The sequence below is a fragment of the Mirounga leonina genome, unplaced genomic scaffold, assembly GCF_011800145.1.
Source record: "Mirounga leonina isolate KUSES-001 unplaced genomic scaffold, KU_Mleo_1.0 Mir_125, whole genome shotgun sequence".
NCBI lineage: Eukaryota > Metazoa > Chordata > Mammalia > Carnivora > Phocidae > Mirounga > Mirounga leonina.
Window position 1 is genome coordinate 69,973,517 of NW_023270305.1, and position 19,348 is coordinate 69,992,864.

At 35.6% G+C, this 19,348-nt stretch overlaps 1 protein-coding gene across 8 annotated transcripts in view; it reads right to left on the reverse strand.

Annotated features, from left to right (window-relative positions):
* The window catches only part of MGAT4A (alpha-1,3-mannosyl-glycoprotein 4-beta-N-acetylglucosaminyltransferase A), a 124,999-nt gene that overhangs the window by 36,404 nt on the left and 69,247 nt on the right, over nucleotides 1-19,348 (reverse strand). For all 8 annotated transcript variants that reach the window (XM_035001735.1, XM_035001738.1, XM_035001739.1 and 5 more), the window contains exons 5-6: nucleotides 19,051-19,184; nucleotides 1,431-1,477 (exon numbers count right to left, since the gene is read on the reverse strand). In XM_035001735.1, the coding sequence (XP_034857626.1) occupies nucleotides 1,431-1,477; nucleotides 19,051-19,184 (181 nt within the window). The remainder of the gene's footprint in view (nucleotides 1-1,430; nucleotides 1,478-19,050; nucleotides 19,185-19,348) is intronic.

Sequence of the window (19,348 nt, forward strand, 5' to 3'; positions counted from 1 at the left end):
TTTAAAAGCAGTGTAAAAAATGCTACTATCCTTAGAGAAGCACAGAAATCCTAAGCCAACTGCACAGATTATATTCCTAAAAAGTATCAGAATTTTTAAAAAGTAAATGAAGGTATCACAGAAAATAGAGAATTGAAGAAAACCAAGCCAGTGAATGTGTGTGTCTATCTCGTACTTTGAGCAATGTCTGGAGGAATCTGGTTGTCCTAACTGTTGGCAGTATTAATGACCTTAGTGGGAAGACACCAGGGAGGTTGCTCTCTCTCCTACAACGCAGGGAGCGGTCCTCACAACAAAGAATTATCTAGCCTCAAATGTCAATAGTGCCATGGTTGAGAAAACCTGTTAGAAAGTTTTTGTAATCAGCTTGACTAACTCAAATGTACCTCCTTCCACATTTGCATTCTCCCTCACTTAGTTTTTGAAATCTCCACAAAATCCTTGTGCAACTACCTGCCTTCACACAAATGTTGTTCATGCTTAGTTGGACTTTTTCTGGGCTTGGTGTTCCTACACGTTGAGGAAGAAGAGAATCGACAAAATCACAGCATAAGCCCCACAGACCTGCCCATGCAGTCTAGGGGAGCAGGGGCCAATAATTACTGCCCTGCTCCTGTATTTGAGGAATCTATACTAAATTGTGCTTATATATAAAGGGCTGCCAAGAAACTGAGCACTTGAGGAAAAAAAAACCGAACAAATGCACAATTTAGTTCTGAACTCTTCATATATTTTTTTAAATTTCTGGTTTTTGCATTTTGATAGACAAAGTAAGAACCACATTATTTTAAATCTAGAGTTGACCAGTAATTGTTGCTTCTTTCGGTCTTTTTAAGTAAAAGATACATCTTTGGGGCAAAACAGGTAAAAGTCAATGAAGAAACCCTTATTAACGACTAGTTTTTATAGCACTTAATATTAAAACTATGAAGGCAGTATTATAAAAACTAATCATATCTGAAACTTACTAAGCTTTCCACTTACTTAGCTTTCCACACTTACTGTGTGCCTTGCTCACAGTAAATTGTTACTCAATCTTTGCAGAATAGAACCGATTTAGCCATAGTCTAGCACTGAGGTTTCAAACAACTACAAGACTACCTATCCTGACAGCAGAAAGTTTTTTTCTTGGTTGACTGAGGGCGAAAGACATAAGTAATCTCATAAGACCCTCTCTATGGTCTTCAAGATCAATAATTTGACAGTTACATATGTGTGACATTCAAATCTTTTCTATATTGAAATACACCAATTTATCCAGAAAACCATATATGCACCTACTTTATGACAAGGTAAAAGACCAATGATAGTGACCCAATGAAGTCTAAGCTCCACAGAGAAATGCACTAAAAAAAGGGCATTTTCTTTTAGCAAAAAGCCAGTAAGTAACAGTGACTAAAATATTATCATTTTCATAATTAAGAACTTACTCTTTCTCCAGGTTGGCTACAACGCTGTGTACATAATCACTATCTGTCTGGGAAAGAAAAAAATTACACATACGTTAATGTTTTTAAATTTCTTTTTAACTTTTAATAATGAATTCAAATAAATAATTACAACATTCAATGAAAGCATTACATTCAATTTTCAGACAACTTATGGATTTGCATTTCTGTATTCTACTTTATTGCGCTACATCATGGAGTTTTTACTAATTCAATAAGCAGATGTCAGTTTTTATTACTTTCAATGGTTTCTGATTCAGTAGAAAAAACTGAGTACAGAAATTATTTCTACTTCTTCTGAAACATCTGAACTATAAGTAGTGAATAAATAACAGATGCAGCATGCTACAGAGAAAGATTTCTCCACTTGCAATCATAAAACTTAGGTTCAGATTTGTCTCTGTAGCTACTTGGCCTGTATAATTAAGTGAAAGTAAGTGACTTCTGTGAGCTTTCCTTTCCTATCCTATTAAAAAAATAAAAGGCAGGAGGAAACAATACCTTTGAGACTATGACACTTAATGATAAAACCATGTAATAAAAAGCTGTTATTGTCTGCATTATCATCATTATTATTAGGCTGATAATTAGAACCCGAGTCAAAAGCACTTTACCCAGAGTTAGAAATAAATGCTTATCAGACCTGTGTATTTTTAAATTATATACAAATAGGGGTGCATCGGTGGCTCAGTCAACTATCTGACTCTTCATTTTGGCTCAGGTGAAGATCTCAGGGTCCTGGGATCAAGCCCTGCTTTGGGCTCTGCACTGAGCGTGGAGCCTGCTTGGGATTCTCTGTCTTCCTCTCCTTCTGCCCCTTCCCACCACTCATGCAGTCTCTCTCTCACAATCAATCACTCAATCAATAAATTATATACAAATAGAAATCTAATACTCCCTACCAATTTTAAATACCTTTGCGGCTTATATTAAAATGCTCAACTGTCAAAAGGAATCAATGATATACATAAAATATGATCTAGGATATAAAGACTGCCAAAACACTTAATACTTGAAAACAAACCAAAACAAAAAGATAAAGCTTAACCCTGGAACTTACAAAACTATTAAGCTATAAAAATGGTTGTATAGAAGATTTTCTGGAAAAGTATTTTAATTTCTGTTAATTGAAAGTGATTCCTATTTTTCTTATTAAATTTAAAGACTTAGGAATGAGACAGTAAGACCACATCCTTCAAACTCTTAACAACTATGGAGATACAACCAGCACACAACTCAAAACCCTCTGTACTTTCCCTATGTAAACCCAAACATTAGTCAGTGATACCTCTTTTAGTAAATTACTCACTGACATGTTTAACTAATGAGTATCTTACCACTCATCAGCTATAAGTTTGGAGAATATGAACAGAATTGGTTTATATAAATTTTAACATTTAAGCAACAACCTGAAATTCAATATGGTAAGCATTTACTTAGGGCCAGTGATGGGCTAGCCAAGGAAAAAGGAATACAGAGATGAACAAGACCAGCTCCCTCTCCCCAAAAGGCTGTCCAAGAGGTGGGCCAAGATGATTAAGTGGATGCAAATGTAGATTTATTGTGTAATGTGTAATAAAAAGTATGGAACTCAAGTGAACCATATCTAATATTATCTAATATCATAGGTAATCTTATTTTTGCATGCTAATTGACATAACTAGCAAAAGATTTGCTTAAATGACTATAACTGGTGTCACTTTTCTATGAGAGAATCCATCCTTTCTGGTATTAGCTAAGGGGCCTGTTCTGGGAAGCCTCTGAAGAAAGCTAAATGCCTACATGGCACAGAAAGAGCCAGGCCAGTCCTTCTCTCCATAGGGCCTCTCCTTGCCTCCCCCTCACCCGTCCCTGTTGACAGTAAGATAGGCAGGATCTGAGATCCTGGGGCTGGCTTGCTTTAAATTGAGAGCACTTTTTCCTGAAATCTTTTTTAAAGGCATGTGGAGACTTTTTTTTTTTTTTTCCCCATGTGGAGACTTTTTAAGAGGCAGTATTATCACCCAATTCTGGGAATGTATCTGTGAATATAAGACTGAGATGTGTGTATTCTAGAGGGTATGTGAGTGGTATGCTTGGGATAGGTAGGAAGGAAAGTGGACATACATAGAAAAAGAAGGAACATTTTTTCCTGGAGAACCAAGTGTTCCTTATGGTTAGTTAAATATTTTTATATTAAAACTAAGATATTATTAATACATACTGCAACAGGGATGAACCCTGATGAACATGACGCTAAGTGAAAAAAGCCAGTTACAAATGTGTGTCCACATATTGTATGACCGTGTTTGCATAAAATATCCAAAACAGAACAATCCATACAAACAGAAAATAGATTAGTCGTTGCCTAGGGCTGCGGGAGAAGGGTATTAATGGTTATTAATGGGTGCAGGGTATTAATGGGTGATGGTTAAGGGGAACAGAGTTGTTTTTTGAGGTGATGAAAATGTTCTAAAACTGATTGAGATGATGGCAGCATAACTATGATTTTAAATAGGTAAATTACAAAAATGAGGATTAGAAAAGTTAAATGTAAAACCCAATTTTCTATTTTTTATATATTTCAGGGAGTATAATATGCTATTAATAGCATATATGTGTAATCTGCAAATATTTTATATAAGTACAAATTGGGAATACATGATCAATGGAATGCTGAACAGAAAAGCTTAGATCATATTGCTGCACTGGACCAGTTCTGGTGAGACAGACTACAGAATGCTCCATCTCAAACCAGCAGAATGCCCATTCTTTTCATGGAACATAAATTCAGTAAAGTTGCAGGACACAGAGTTAACAATTTTGAGACAATTAAAATGAAGAGAAACAAAACAACAATTTGAAATCTGTTGTGTTTCTCTTCACTAATAATGAACTATCAGAAAAAATTTTAAGAAAGTCATCCTATTTATAATCGCATCAAAAAGAATAAAATACCTAGGGATAAATTTAACTAAGGTGGTAAAAGATCTGTACTCTGAAAACTCTAAGATACTGATGGAAGAAATTGAAGACAACACAAACAAATGGAAAGATAACCACGAGCATGGACTGGAAGAATTGTTAGTGTCCATACTATTTTCAAAACAGTCTACAGATTTCAATGCAATCCCTATCAAAATACCAATGGCATTTTTCTCAGACCTACAACAAATAATCCTAAAATTTGTATGTAACCACAGACGACCCCAAACAGCCAGAGCAATTTTGAGAAAGAAGAAAGAAGAACAAAGTTGGAGGTAACATGATCCTGATTTCAAACTATACTCCAAAGCTATAGTAATCAGAACAGTATGGTACTGATAGAAAATAACAAATAGGTCAATGGAATAGAAGAGAGGCCAGAAATAAACCCACCCTTAAATGGTCATTCAGTCTACAACCAAGAGACAAGAACATACAAAGGAGTAAAGACAGTTTCTTTGATCAGTTGTGTTGGGAAAACTGCACAGTCACATGCAAAGGAATAAAACTGGACCACTATCTTACACCATACCAAAAAATTAACTCAGAATGCACTCAAGACTTAAGAGATGAAACCATAAAACTCCTAGAAAAAATAGGCAGTGAACCCTTGGACATAATTCTCAGAAATGTTTTTTTGATAGGTCTCCTCAGACAAAGGAAACAAAAGCAAAAACAAACAAATGGAACTATATCAAACAAAGAGTTTTTGCACAGCAAAGGAAACCATCAACACAATGAAAAAGCAACCTACTGAATGGGAGGAGATATTTGGAATGGTTGCTACCCAAAATATATGAAGAAGTGGTACAACTCAGTAACAAAAACCTCAACAACCTGATTTAAAAATAGGCAGAAGACCTGAGTAGACATTTTTTCCAAAGAAGACACACACACACACTGGCACGTGAAAAGATGCTCCCTATCACAATTATCAGGGAAATGCATCTCAAAACAGCAATGAAATACTACCTCAAACCAGTCAGAACAGCTAGTATCAAAAAGACAAGAAATAACAAGTGTTGGCAAGAATGTGGAGAAAAGGAAACCCTTGTGTACTCTTGGTGGGCAAATAAATAGGTGCAGCCTCCTGTGGAGAACAGTACAGAGGGTCCACAAAAAATTAAAATACAGCTACCATACGGTCCAGCAGTTCCACTTCTGGGTATTTATCTAAGAAAACCAAAGCACTAATTCGAAAAGATACTATGTATCCCAATGTTCAATGCAGCATTATTTACAATAGGCAAGATATGGAAGCAACTCAAGTGCCCATTGATAGATAAATGGACAAAATGTGATCTACAAAGTGGAATATCATTTAGCTATAAGAAAGAATGAAATCTTGCCATTTGTGATAACACAGGAGGACCTATAGTAAATAAGCCAGACAAAGACAAATACAATATAATTTCACTTACATGTGGAATCTAAAAAACAAAACAAATTTACAAACAGAATAAAAACAGATCATAGATATGGAGAATTGGTGGGGGTGGGGTTAAACACGTGAAGGTGATTAGGAGGTACAAACTTCCAGTTATAAAATAGGTCATGGAGATGTAATGTACAGCATAGGGATATGGTCAATAATATTGTAACAACTTTGTATGGTGACAGATGGTAACTAGACCTATCATGGTGATCATTTTAAAATATATAAAAATACTAAATTGCTATCTTGTACATCTGAAACTAACATAATATTGTATGTCAATTATAATCCAATTTTTTAAAAAGGTTGAATTAGTCAACAGCCCATAAGATAGTCTCTAGAAAGAGGTCATAAAAATAAAAACAATATCCACCACCTTGGACAGTTACCTCCTAAACAGCCTCTTAAGATTTTGTATCATTAGGTTGATAGCATTGTACAAATCTTCTCTATCCTTACTCATTTTTCTTTATTCATTCTATCGAGTAATGAAAGAAATTACACTTCAATTCTCAAAGATGGTGGAAGAATTTGCTTAGAATTCAGAAGCCCACTGATCAAAGGTCTAGAGCCCATGATGTAGCAGAAAGTCAGGCACACAAGCAGTGTAGACCGGCCCTCAGGCTGCTGACCAGTAGAAGGGATCAAGGTGCCCTTTGATTCTTTGTTCTAGTTCTGAGAGACTGCACTGTATTTGTATACATAGATGCCCACACACCTGGGTGTCTTGAGGATGTATGTAGCATGAATACTTTGTAATGTCGACTGATGAAATCTAAGACAACTCATCTAAAAATTTAAAAATTAAAAAACAAAAAACAAAAAACAGACTCCTCCTCTAGCACTTTAAAAACATTGTTCCATTGTCTTGGACTTGCATAGTTTCTAACAAGAATCCATAGTATTCTTACTTTTCTTTTTCTGTGCATAATGTGTCTTTGCTTTGGCTTCTTTTTAGACCTTCTCTTTATCTCTCGTTTTTGGCAATTTGATTATGACATACCTGATGGTGGTTTTGTGTTTATTCTGCTTAGGATTTTTTTGGACTTCTTGAATCTAAGGATTTATACCTTTCTTTAAATATGGAAAAATTTCAGTAATTATTCCTTCTTTCTCCTCTCCATTCTGGAATTTCATATGGTAGGTCAATTAATATCAGCCCATAGATAAATGCAATGAATAACACTCAGTCTTTTTCACCATATACTTAATTTTGGGTACATTCTATTGTCCTTCTTAAATTCACTGACCTTTCCTTCTGCAGTGTCTGTTAAGATTATACAGTAAATTTTAAATTTCAGATATTGTACTTTTCATTGCTACATGTTCCATCACTTGATTCTTTTATACATCTTCCATTCCATTCCTCATTGTGTTAAGTACTTGAAAATGTAATAGTTGTCTGGTTGTCCTTTCCTTCCAGTTCTATCACCTCTATCATTTCTACATTTGTTTCTATTAGCTAAATTTTCTTTTAGTTATGGTTCACTTTTTTTTCTCCTTGGCACGCTAACCATTTTTTATTTGATAATAGACATTATAAATGCCACATTGTTGAGTGTCTTAATTTTGCTGTTTTCTTTTTTAAAAACCCTTGGGCTTTATTTTAGCAGGTGGTTATTTGTGGATCAGTTGACCCCCCACAGGCCTCTTTTTAAGCTTTGCTGGGGTGGGCCTAGAATAACCACCTCAAAGACAGTTCACCTCCTCTGGATTCTCCACTAAATGCCCTGGGTGACTACCAAGGACTTGCCATTCTGGCCGGTCAGAACTCATCCTGCGTGAGCAATAGGAATGTTCAGGTTGCAGATCCCTGATCATTCCCCCACACGCCCAACTTGTGAATTTCACCCTGTGCACAGGTGGCCCAACACAACAAGGACCCAAAGGCACCATCATTTTCTGTGTAGCAGTCTCCTTTCTCCAACTCTGTTCTGCAGTTTCCACTTGCTCTCCCTGTGACTGCCCTTGTGCAATGTGATCTGGAAATGCATCTCCAGGCAGAAAGTTGGGGGGAATTGTGGTATTCACCGATTTTTCTGTCTCAGGGAATCCCGTCGTGTAGAGTCTTCTGTCCAATGTCTGAGAACAAATGAATCATATTTTGTTCAGCCTTCCAGTTGCTTACAGCAGGAAGGTAAGTCAAGTCCTTATTAACTCTTTCAGAGCCCGAAACAGATGTTACTTCACATAATAAGGAACCAAAGAAAATTCCAGAAAGCTAATGTGTACAAGTGACAAATCAAAAGGACTAAAAGGACCAGCATGTGCTAGAATGGGGCTGGCAGCTCATGAATTTTATTTCCCTAGGGTCCAAGGAAAAGCTATTCCTATCCATCTAACGCTTGGCTTTATACTTTAAATTCAATGCAGATGTACCAGAAAGGCCAACAAATACAAGTTAGCCTTACTAGTTTCTAAAATGGTCAAGCTGTTAAAAGAATAGACAAACACACACTTCATTTCCAATACGCCTACCATAGTCTTTCTTCCTTCCCTTCTCCTAAACAGTTGATGCTACAGCGACAGTTCTCACACTTTTCTAATCAGAACCCATTCCGTTCATTCTCACCGCCTCTTCAATTATCCTAGTCTAAGCCTCACCTGGATTATTACGGATAGTTTCCTAAGTAGGTTCTTCACTTTCCTTTCCAAAGAAGTCAGCGTGACCCTTTGAAAAGGTAACTCATGTTATTCTTGCCAAAAATGCATAACTATAGTCTAATCATGGGAAAATATCCAACAAATCCAAACTGAAACATTCTCCAATGTAACCAACTAGTGTACTCAATAAAGGTCTGCAAGTTCACGAAAGACAAGAAAAATGCAATCAACTATCATGAGTAGAAGGCAACTAAGTAGTCAGAACAACTAAATGCAAAGTGATATTTAGGACTGGATGCTAAAACAGAAAAATGACCTTACGTGGAAAAACACCTAATCTGAATAAAGTCTACAGTTTAGCGAACCGTATTATACCAATGTTAATTTCCTGGTTTTGATAGTTTTATCATGGCTACATAAGTTGTTAACATTACAGCAAGCTGAGTCAAGGGAATATTCTCTATTATTTGTGTAAATTTTCTATAAATTCAAAATTATTTCAAAATAAAGTATTTTCGGGTGCCTGGGTGGCTCAGTTGGTTAAGCGACTGCCTTCGGCTCAGGTCATGATCCTGGAGTCCCAGGATCGAGTCCCGCATCAGGCTCCCTGCTCGGCGGGGAGTCTGCTTCTCCCTCTGACCCTCCCCCTCTCATGTGCTCTGTCTCTCATTCTCTCTGTCTCAAATAAATAAATAAAATCTTTAAAAAAAATAAAAAATAAAGTATTTTCACAACTAATGAATGGTTGAACACTACATCAAAAACTAATGATGTACTATATGGTGGCTAACCAAACATAATAAAATTTTTTTAATAAATTAATTAAAAAACAAAATAAGTATTTTAAAGTAACTTAAAGGAATAAAAAGTTAGTCAAGTGTCTTCTCTACTTGAAACCCTCAAATGATTTTGTTTTAAGTAGATCATGACAGACGCACTGCCTGTTTTCACAAAGTAAAACCTTATTGGAACACAACCCCACCCATTCATTTACATATGGTTTCTGGCTGTTTTCAGGCTACAACAGCAGAGCTGAATAGATGCAACAGAAACTGCACGGTGTGCAAAGCCTAAAATATTTGCCATGTGGCCCTATACAAAAAACTTGTTAGTCCCCTGACTTAGAGTAAAAGCAAAGTTCTTAATATGGCCTGTAGCGTTCTATGTGACCTGGCCTACCCCACTCCTTCTCTAACTACCTCCTACTACTGAACCCCTCACCTTTTCTGCTCCAGCCACACAGGCCTCTCCCTGCTGTTTCACAAAACGGGTCAAGCAAGGCTCTTGCCTTAGGCCCTTTGCACATACTTAGTCTGCTTGGATTGTTCAACTCTTGCATTCTTCAAGTCTTTGCCCAAATGTCCTGACCACTTTAATAAACCATCCCCTGGCAACCCCATACTCCCTTTCCCATTTGCTCTGGTTTATTCTTCAAGCACTTACTACCATTTAATGTATTATATATTTGTTTTTTAATCTGTCTTTTTCTATAAGTTTCATTGGGCAGAGGCTTTGTTTTATTCAAAGATATGCCTAGTACTTACCACTAAGTAAGTGGATAAATATTTGTTGAATTACAAGCAAATTTAATAGGATATTATGTATGTACAATTTCTTCCTAATTGGCATTTGTATGATTTGTAAAAAAGGTATAAGTAAACATCTTAAAATGCCACTGCTAAAAAAATTATAGACCAAAACCACTATTGATGCACTAACACAGTAATCTGTAATTTAAATAAAAAATAGAAACACTAGACAGATACAGAAGACTTGAACAACACTACCAACTTGATCTAACAGACATTTATAAAACACTCCTCTTGGCTAATAGCAGAATCCATTCTTTTTAAGCAACATGGAATCTTGTCCAGGGTAGACCATATGCTAGCCCATAAGCAAATATTGATAAATTTAAAAGGCTTGAATTAAAAATAAAACAACAGAAGGAAATTTGAGAAATCTACAAATAGGTAAAAATTAAACAATATATTTCCAAATAATCCATGGTCAAAGCAGTAATTACAAGGGGATTTAGAAAGTATTTTGGTCTGAATGAAAGTAAAACTTGACATACCAAAATTTATGAGATGCAGCTAATGTGGTGCTTAGAGAGAAATTTATAGCTTAAAATTGCCTCTACTAGAAAAGATCTCCAGCCGATAACCTAAGAATTCAGAAAAATCTAGAAAATCTAGGGGGAAAAAAAAAGAATCTAAGAATTTGGAAAAATCTAAAAATCTAGAAAAAGAGTAAACCAAACTAAAAGCGAGTGGAAGGGAAGAAGTAATAAAGAATGGAAATTAATGTAACAGGAAAATAAAGAAATGATGAAGTCAATAAAACTAAAAGTCAGTTCTTTGAAAAGATCAAAGACTAAGTCAACTGAATAGCATCATAGGGAGGTCTGTCTGCCCTGCTTGACTACCAGCCAGCCAGCCAGTGAGAAGATGGGAAAGGTCTCAGAGGGAGGGAGATGGAGAAGGGAAAAGATGGAAATTGCAGAGGCGTTAGGAAGCGTGAAGACTGGAGACTACTGTTTAGAATAACAAATTCCGTAGACTACTGGGACTCTTTAGCCATGTGCGTGTATAATTAATAACTATTTTTTTTCAAATGCAGGAAAACAAAACAAAAAAAAGGGAGAGAGAAAAATATTCCCGTGTAATGCTAGATTACAAATTAAGGACACAATCTATTGTCCAGTGGATTTTTTTTTTTAATCTCTTCCAGTACCTTCTTTACTTTAGTACTTCAATAAATATGTGTTCAATGAATGAAAGACTAATTAGAATGATATCTGTACTTCTGCCTTTATTTAAAAAAGAGGATTAACAGGTAATTATGAGAGCTTGAGAAAACATAACTAGACAGAGGACTACTGTTTCTGAGGCTACTCTACTCTTCAAGGTGCTTTGGGTGGGAAAAAGCTTCAAAGCATTCAGGGAACTAAACCCTGGCTGAATGCATGCTAAACTGTCTAACTGGAAAAGATTAAGCCACTTATACAGAATTTGCCTAGGAAGCACTGACATTATACAGAATTATCAATGAGAAACAGACACAAAACTGCAAACTCCATTTTCAGTAAGACCAATGTTAATAACCAAACTTCTCAAGCTCAAAAGGAATCCAAAGTGGTTCAATAATCAGAGGTAGCCTGAAGAATTGCACCGACTAACTATATTTGCAGGAAGCAGCCTGACTCTACAGCAGCTACAAAGAGAGTCTTTGACTAAAAAACAACTAGTCTGGAACACTACTTTGCCCCCCCCTCCTCCTGTAACCCAGTGGCGGGGGGGGGGGGGGGCGGAAAAAAGCCATTTCCTTCTATGATGATTCATAAAAAAGGAACTAGCACAGCAACTGTACAAAAATATAAGAAAAAAAGGGAGAAATTCAGCAAAACCTATGAACAAAAACAAGAAAAAAGCTATACTGATAGCCACAAAACAGATGAAAAGTTGTGACCAAATATTTCCCCACTAATTTCAAAGAAAAAATACCCAGTTGAAGCACTTGGTACTATGAAGCAACACCAGATATTAGAAATGATTATGAGGATTCGAAAATGTACATGGAAATGCAAAGGGCCTAAAATATCTAAGTCAATCCTGCAAACAACAAAATTGGAGGACTTAACCCTACCTGATTTCAATACTTAATTCAAAGTTATAGTAATCAAGATAGTGAGGTATTTGCATAAGGATCAACCTACAGGTCAATGGAACAGAACAGAAAAAGACCCACACATATATAGTCACTGGATTTTCAACGAAAGCATCAAAGCGATCTTGTGGGGAAAGGAAAGTGTTTTCAACAACTGGTACTGGTACTGGAGTAAATGATCACCCACATGAAAAACAATGAACGTGAACACTATGTTACACCACAACAAAAATTAACCCAAGATGGAATGCAGACCTAATATAAGAGTTAAAACAAAGTTTTCAAAAGAGATAATCTTCACCATTTGGGGCTAAGCAAGGATTTCTCAGGTCATGGAGAACAATAACCATAAAATAAAATATTGATTAATTAGACTTCGTCAAAATAAAAACTTCTCCTCACCAAGAAAATGTGAAAAACATGAATGGACTTCCACAGATTGGGAGAAAATACTAACAAAACACCCATATCTGACAAAATAAAAGTATCCAGCATATATAAAGAATTCTGATAACTCAAAAACACACAAAAAACCACCACCCAATTTTTTTAAAATGGGCAAATGTGTTGAAGAAACTTCCCAAAAGAAGATACATAAATGCACTGGATTAATGATGGATAAAGGATGGATAGGTAGAGATAGGATAAATGAAAATACTAAAATCTTTGTAGTAAAATATAGGTGTCATATATACGGGTATAATTGTAAAATTCTTTCAACTTTGTTGTATATCTTTAAAAGTTCTTAATAAAAAGAATGTTCAAAAGTTCTTTCCTAAAATTAAGTAAGATATGACTCTATATACCTAAAGACCATATTATGTGCCAGGGAAAAATGATCCACAATGGTTGATATCAAGACATGTTATAGCAAAATTACTAGGCTTTAAAGATAGAAAAAGAATTATTTGGGCAACTGGGCAACATGAGTTTCTTAGAGCAAGGAGTGAGAAATGTGGAAGGTCATCTGGCTAGCTTCAGCAGTAGCACTCCCCTCAACCTACCAATAAAGAAAATGCGACTGGGGGCTTCTAGACCCAAGCAGAGAATAAAGGCAAAAGATAACATTTTTGACCACACAGAACCTCCGGGAAAATTGCTCATGTGGACCCTTCTTGAGGAAAAATCAGAAAATCAACTTTAATCAATAGGTTTAAATAGATCAGCAATTCAGAAACTGCTTTATGTTTATTTAGGATTAACCAAGTAAGTAGATATATTGTGAATCATGAGGGCCAAGTTTCCCACTGATGGGGAAAATAGTCAAGAATAAGGAACTGGGGGAGGTTAGGATGAACCCTGCAGTATTGGATGGAATCAAAGGTATCTTACAAACTCATGATTTTTAACATATACAGATAAATGGACATAGGACCTGTATAGATGTACAGATGTGTGTTTGTATGCATACGTGTATTTCCTAGCTTTGCCCACTGAGAGGACAAGAAGCAGTGATCCCTCAGAAGCAATGAGCATATCTGGAACCCAGGTCTTGGTTTCTTATACTATTCTCCAATTAAGAGACATGGCTGGGGACATGGCTGATTCAAGGTTTGGGGCAGGGAAAATACAAGATAAGCCTAGAACATCTTATGCTGCTAGAATATAAGGAAAAATGATGGGGCATATTGAAGGACAGAGTAGCCAACTCCAAAGAGCAGTCAATGGCCAAATTTAGAACAATTTTAAAAACAAAGTAAAAAATTTATAATATCCACAACTTCACACTGATATCAATAACCAACAAAATAAACAAAATTGAAGAAAAGAATAGTTCTTCCTTAAAGAATTCCAATTAATGCAGAAGAAATCACCATTCAGCAAACATAATTGTCACAGGCAAGAATCATCAAAAATGATTAGTCGAGAAAAAGTTATGAAGAAAACAGCATATTTACATGATCTTAAAGCATCACTTCAGAAGATAGCCTCTAAGTATATATGGAAAAGGGTCTATTTATAGTAATCTGTCAGACACCACCTTAATCAAATGATACAAGTTAACAATGCTGATAATGAGATATGTCAATATCATCTTAATATGAGGCCCTGAAAAAAAATACCATATCACTTCTACGGTGTTCTTGCTAAAAAATGTAAAACCTGAATTTAATCATAAGGAAGCATGACACAATCGCAAACTGAGACACAGTCCAGAATTCCTGCTTCTTTGGAAAAATGTATTTAGAAGAAATGTTTTTTGTTACTGGTATATAGAAAAATAAATTGATCTCATCCAGCCACCTTGATAAATTCCCCTATTATTTCTAATAATTTGTCTGTTTATTCTTTTGGGTTTTCTATATTATCAAAAAATAATTAAGCTCCACTCAAAGCCCAGGATAGGAATATCCAAGTGGCTGAGCCCAGGTTATATGCCTGAACTGGTAAAGCAATTATCTGGCATTTTTAGTCTGCATAATGGGAGAAAGGCTTCCTCCAACCAAGACTCATAAAAATGGAGAATTCTCCAAACATAAAAACAGAACAGGAAAAACAAATTTTACTAAAATCCAGAGTATAATGTAGGAAAACATTCTGTCAGAAATGGTCATGAGTGACAGAAATAACATAAATAGTAATACAGTATAAGAAATACTATAAAATAGCATAAAATACATAATAATGAGGCATACAGATAACAAAGGATCATTAAAATACAAAGGTTATAATTTAAAATAAAAGTAATAAGTAAATGTAAGAATGATACAATTTTAAAATGTGAACATCACACTTGGATCATATCATGGATCCTTCAGAGTAACGGGAATTTATTCCTCTTAACGCCTGCAATTCTAGAATAGAGTCAGTGAACTTTCATATAGTACATTAACAGTCAACTTTCAAAACCTTGCATGTTCTATAAATGTCTCATCATTTACGCTCAATTGACCCCAAGAGAGAAATCACCAGAGAGGAACAAAGAACGAAAATAGAGCTAGTAACTACTTTTCTGTGTCTCCTCTCCTCCCAGAGGGGCATTCTTTGGACAACCCCATCCACCTTCAAGAAAAAAAGAACATGAAGAATGGGAAGTCAAACAGGCATGAAAAGATTATGATACACTTTAACATCTATATGCATTCATCTACAGTTCTTTTTCATTAATTTTTTGCTCACACATTAAAGTGGACCAGAGGTAATTCACACCTTTATAAAAATTAAAAATATTTGTGAAAGATCGATTTACTTCTATTTACTCTAAATAAATTTCATATGGGAGACTGAGGACCGTTTCATAAAAGGGATGAACAGGGACCTGAAGGATGATTAAGAAAGAGAAAGAAAGAGGCAACATTTCAGGCTAAGGAATAACACAAACAGAACTGAGAACATGCTAGGTGTACATAACAAATTGAGAGTAAAAGGACTGGAACACAGACCTATTAACTCTGTGATGTAAAAAACCTTTAATAAACACATGGGAAACATGGAAGAGAAGCAGTTTGAGAAAACCAGATTAACTTAGTTATAGACAGATTAAAAATTGCTCATGAAACATTCAACTAATGTTATCAAGTAGGCAGTTGGAAATATGGGCTTAGGACGACACAGGAGATCTAGAGCTAGAAACCATGCAACATGTAGATCATGTTCACAGCCACAGAATATGCACTTGTTACTAGTGTTAATGTTGTCTCGGGCTACTAAACACTTAGATTAATAACTACTAATCAAGGTAGACTCAAATACAGTAATTAATAATTTTAAATTGCCTAAAGGCAATTCAATGAACTCTATAAATCAATAGACTCTATAAATCAACTCTATAACTCAGAATAGACTTTCTTCCAAATACTGAAATCTACATAGATACACATAAAAACTCCTGCAATTCAGGAGTCTTCAGAGATCAGAATACTGCAGGCACTTAAACTGAACTGTCAGGATGCAACACCTCTCCGTGTGTGATCTTACTGCACCTGCCTGCAACACTTTTGAGCTTACAAGACTCAAGACCATAATTCTCCTTTTAGAGATGATGAAACAGGATGAAGAGAGAAAAAAACAACCTGCTCAAGTGGCAGTTAGTGGCATAATCCAGGTCCTGAATATGGGTCATCTGACTCCAAATCCAGTGTTATTACATCTTAGTGATCAGGTGAAGGAAGGGCTATGGCAAGAGGGTCTTGAATCCTTCTGTACACAAATCTATACCTCTAGACTGAAAACTATTTTTAAGTTATGAAACTGTGATTTATAATAATAAATATATATTTGGTCTTTGTCCCATTTCTGGCACAGAGCTCCCCAAACCCTTGGAATTTCCTAAGTAATGAGAGCAAGAGACATGTCTTTTGCTATGTTAATGAAGTGGTTTTTGGACCCACCCCCATCCCAATGAAGGATGGGGGCTGGCTGCCAGGAGAGCCAACCATATGATCAGAGTGTTGGAACTTTTGGTCCTACTCCTCCAATCTCCAGCAAAGGGAGAGGACCAGGAGGTTGAATCAATCACCAATGGCCAATGATTTAGTAAACCATGACTATGTAATGAGGCCTCCATAAAAACCCAAAAGGACAGGGTTGGAGAGGTTCCATGCTGGTGAATACATGAAGGTGCTGGGAGAATGGTACCCGCAGTGAGCATGGAAGCTCCACGCCCCTTCCTACCTACTTTGCCCTATGCACCTCTTCCATCTGGATGTCCATCTGTATCCTTTCTCATATCCTTTAATAAATTAATAAACATAAGTGTTGTACAGAGTTCTGTTAGGCACTCTAACAAATTAATCAAACCCAAGGAGGCGGTCTTTGGAACCTCCAATCTATAGCTGGTTGGTCAGAAACACAGGGCTTGCAACTGGCATCTGAAGTATGTGTGTATGTGGGGGTGGGAGCCGGCTTTGTGCAAATGAGCCCTTAATCTGTGAGATCTGACATTAACTTCAGGTAGATAGCATCAGAATTCAGTTAAATTGTAGGATACCCAGCCACTGTCACAGAGAATTCCTTGGTGTGGGGAAAAGCTTCCATACATTTGCTGACCAAAGTGTCAATGAAGTGTTTAGGTAAAAGTAGAGACACACAGGGAAGAAACACACAGTACGGAAGAAGCGAGTTTTTCCCTACATAGTAAGAAAAAGAGACCTGAGTTTTTCCTTTACACAACTATATACTTCTTTCTTTTTTAGGGTTAAGGCTTTTTTTTTTCTTCTCATTAAAAATCAGTACATGCTCAAAATTCTAATTTTACAAAACTGTAAACGAGAGAAAGTGGCATATCCCCATAATCCCAACTCTCAACAATATGCACTACTAATAGTTTGGAGTATATTCCGCAAGACCATTTTCTCTATTCATCTAATTAATGCACAGGTAGGAGCTGTATAAACGTGTGTATGAGCTTGAATATATTTACACACTTGCAAATGCTTCTACTGGATCAATTTTTAGAAGCAGAATGTTAGATCACTGAGTATATAGTACTTTAAATTTTAATAGCTATTGCCAAATTGCTTTCCAAGGAGATTGTACCAATTTCTACTAGTTGACAAAGAAAATCTGTATAAATACAAATGGCCAAAAGACATATAAACCAAGGAGACCATACGAATTTCTACTGACATACAATATGCGACTGACAAAATCTGTATAAATACAAATGGTCAAAAGACATAAACCAATATTTAATCCCATTTGGTAAAGAAACCCAAATTAAACAAAAGCAGTATATTTATTTTTATCCATCAACTTGGCAAAAAAAATTAAAGACAAATATTATCTAGCGCAGTGTGGGGACAGGAAAACAAGCTCTCTCACAGACTGTTGGAAGAATAACCTGGCTCAACTTCCGGAGGGCATTTTGGCCATGTATGAACATTTTAATGTATATGGACGATGACCCGGCAATTCCACATTTAGGAATGGATCCCACATCAGTAAGTATCCCAGTGCCCAACAATTTACTTACAGTAATGCACAGTCTTCAAAAAAAGAGCAAAAATTTGGAAACAGTTTAAATGTCTATCAATCAGAAATTAAGTCAATTACGTTAAAACCATACAATGGAATATTTTGCAGTCATAAAAAAATGATGCTATGATATTCTTTTTATCATAGAAAAATGTCCATATTAATAAATATATAGAACAATCCCATTTATATATAAATGTATACAAGCCTTAGGAAAAACTTCTTAAAATATATTTCAGAATATCAACAGCTATATCTACATGGAGGAGTAACAGGTAAATTTTAACGATACATTCTGTAATTGTTTTAAACGGTATGCACGTGTTTCCCAACTTTTCATGGTTTCCCATGTCTTTTAAAAGGAAAATGTTGTTAATGCTTTCTTTAACATAAAAGTAGTCAGTACACTAAACCAGATAATGTCCTAAATCCTTTCATATTCTGAAATTCTACATGATAAATAAGAAAATATTTACTCCAGGGGCTTTTTTCCTTCATTATTCCCAAAAAGCATATTCAGTACACTTTCCCTAGATCTTGTGAGGAGACTAAAATACAAGAAATGTTCCTTGTTCTTATCATATTTTGACTTTTAAAATAATAATGATGGCTGCATCTTGGGAGTATAGAGAAGGGGTAGAGAGAATAAGGAAATGATAAAACCCCAACCCAGGCAAAGCGTTTCTCAGGTTTCCAAACTCCCAAAGAAAATCAATGCAAATCTCCAAATTTAGGTCCGAGAGCTAAAAATGAGGACTCACTGCTTTTAAAGATTTATGTATATAATATTATCCTACTCACAACAGATCATTATTCCTGGACCGTTACTGCCGGAGACAAGTCAAGGCAAACACAGCAAGTTAGACTTACATTTAACTATCAGAAAGAATATATTATCTAACCTTTATACATCACATTTTTAAAAACATGCTTATAAAAGCATATTAAAACATTCATTTATGGTTTCAACTCTTATACATTACATGTAGTAAAAAAATAATGACAAATAATTACCTCTCCTATGAAGACTACTATAACACAGTCCAACTTCTCTTCAGGATACAGATTATCAATAAGGGAATGAAGGGTTTCTATGAGGTAAGATTTAACTTCTCTCTTCACTGTGGGAATTCCCATTACTATTGACACTGAAACAAAATAATGATAGTAATTATATAAAAAGATTTCACACTGACAGTACAGAATAACACTAGTATTTCAAAAGTGATTATACCCTCTCAAATTGATAGAAATGACTGAGAAATTGAAATACACTACTCAATAATAATTGAGGAATCAAAATATACTACAA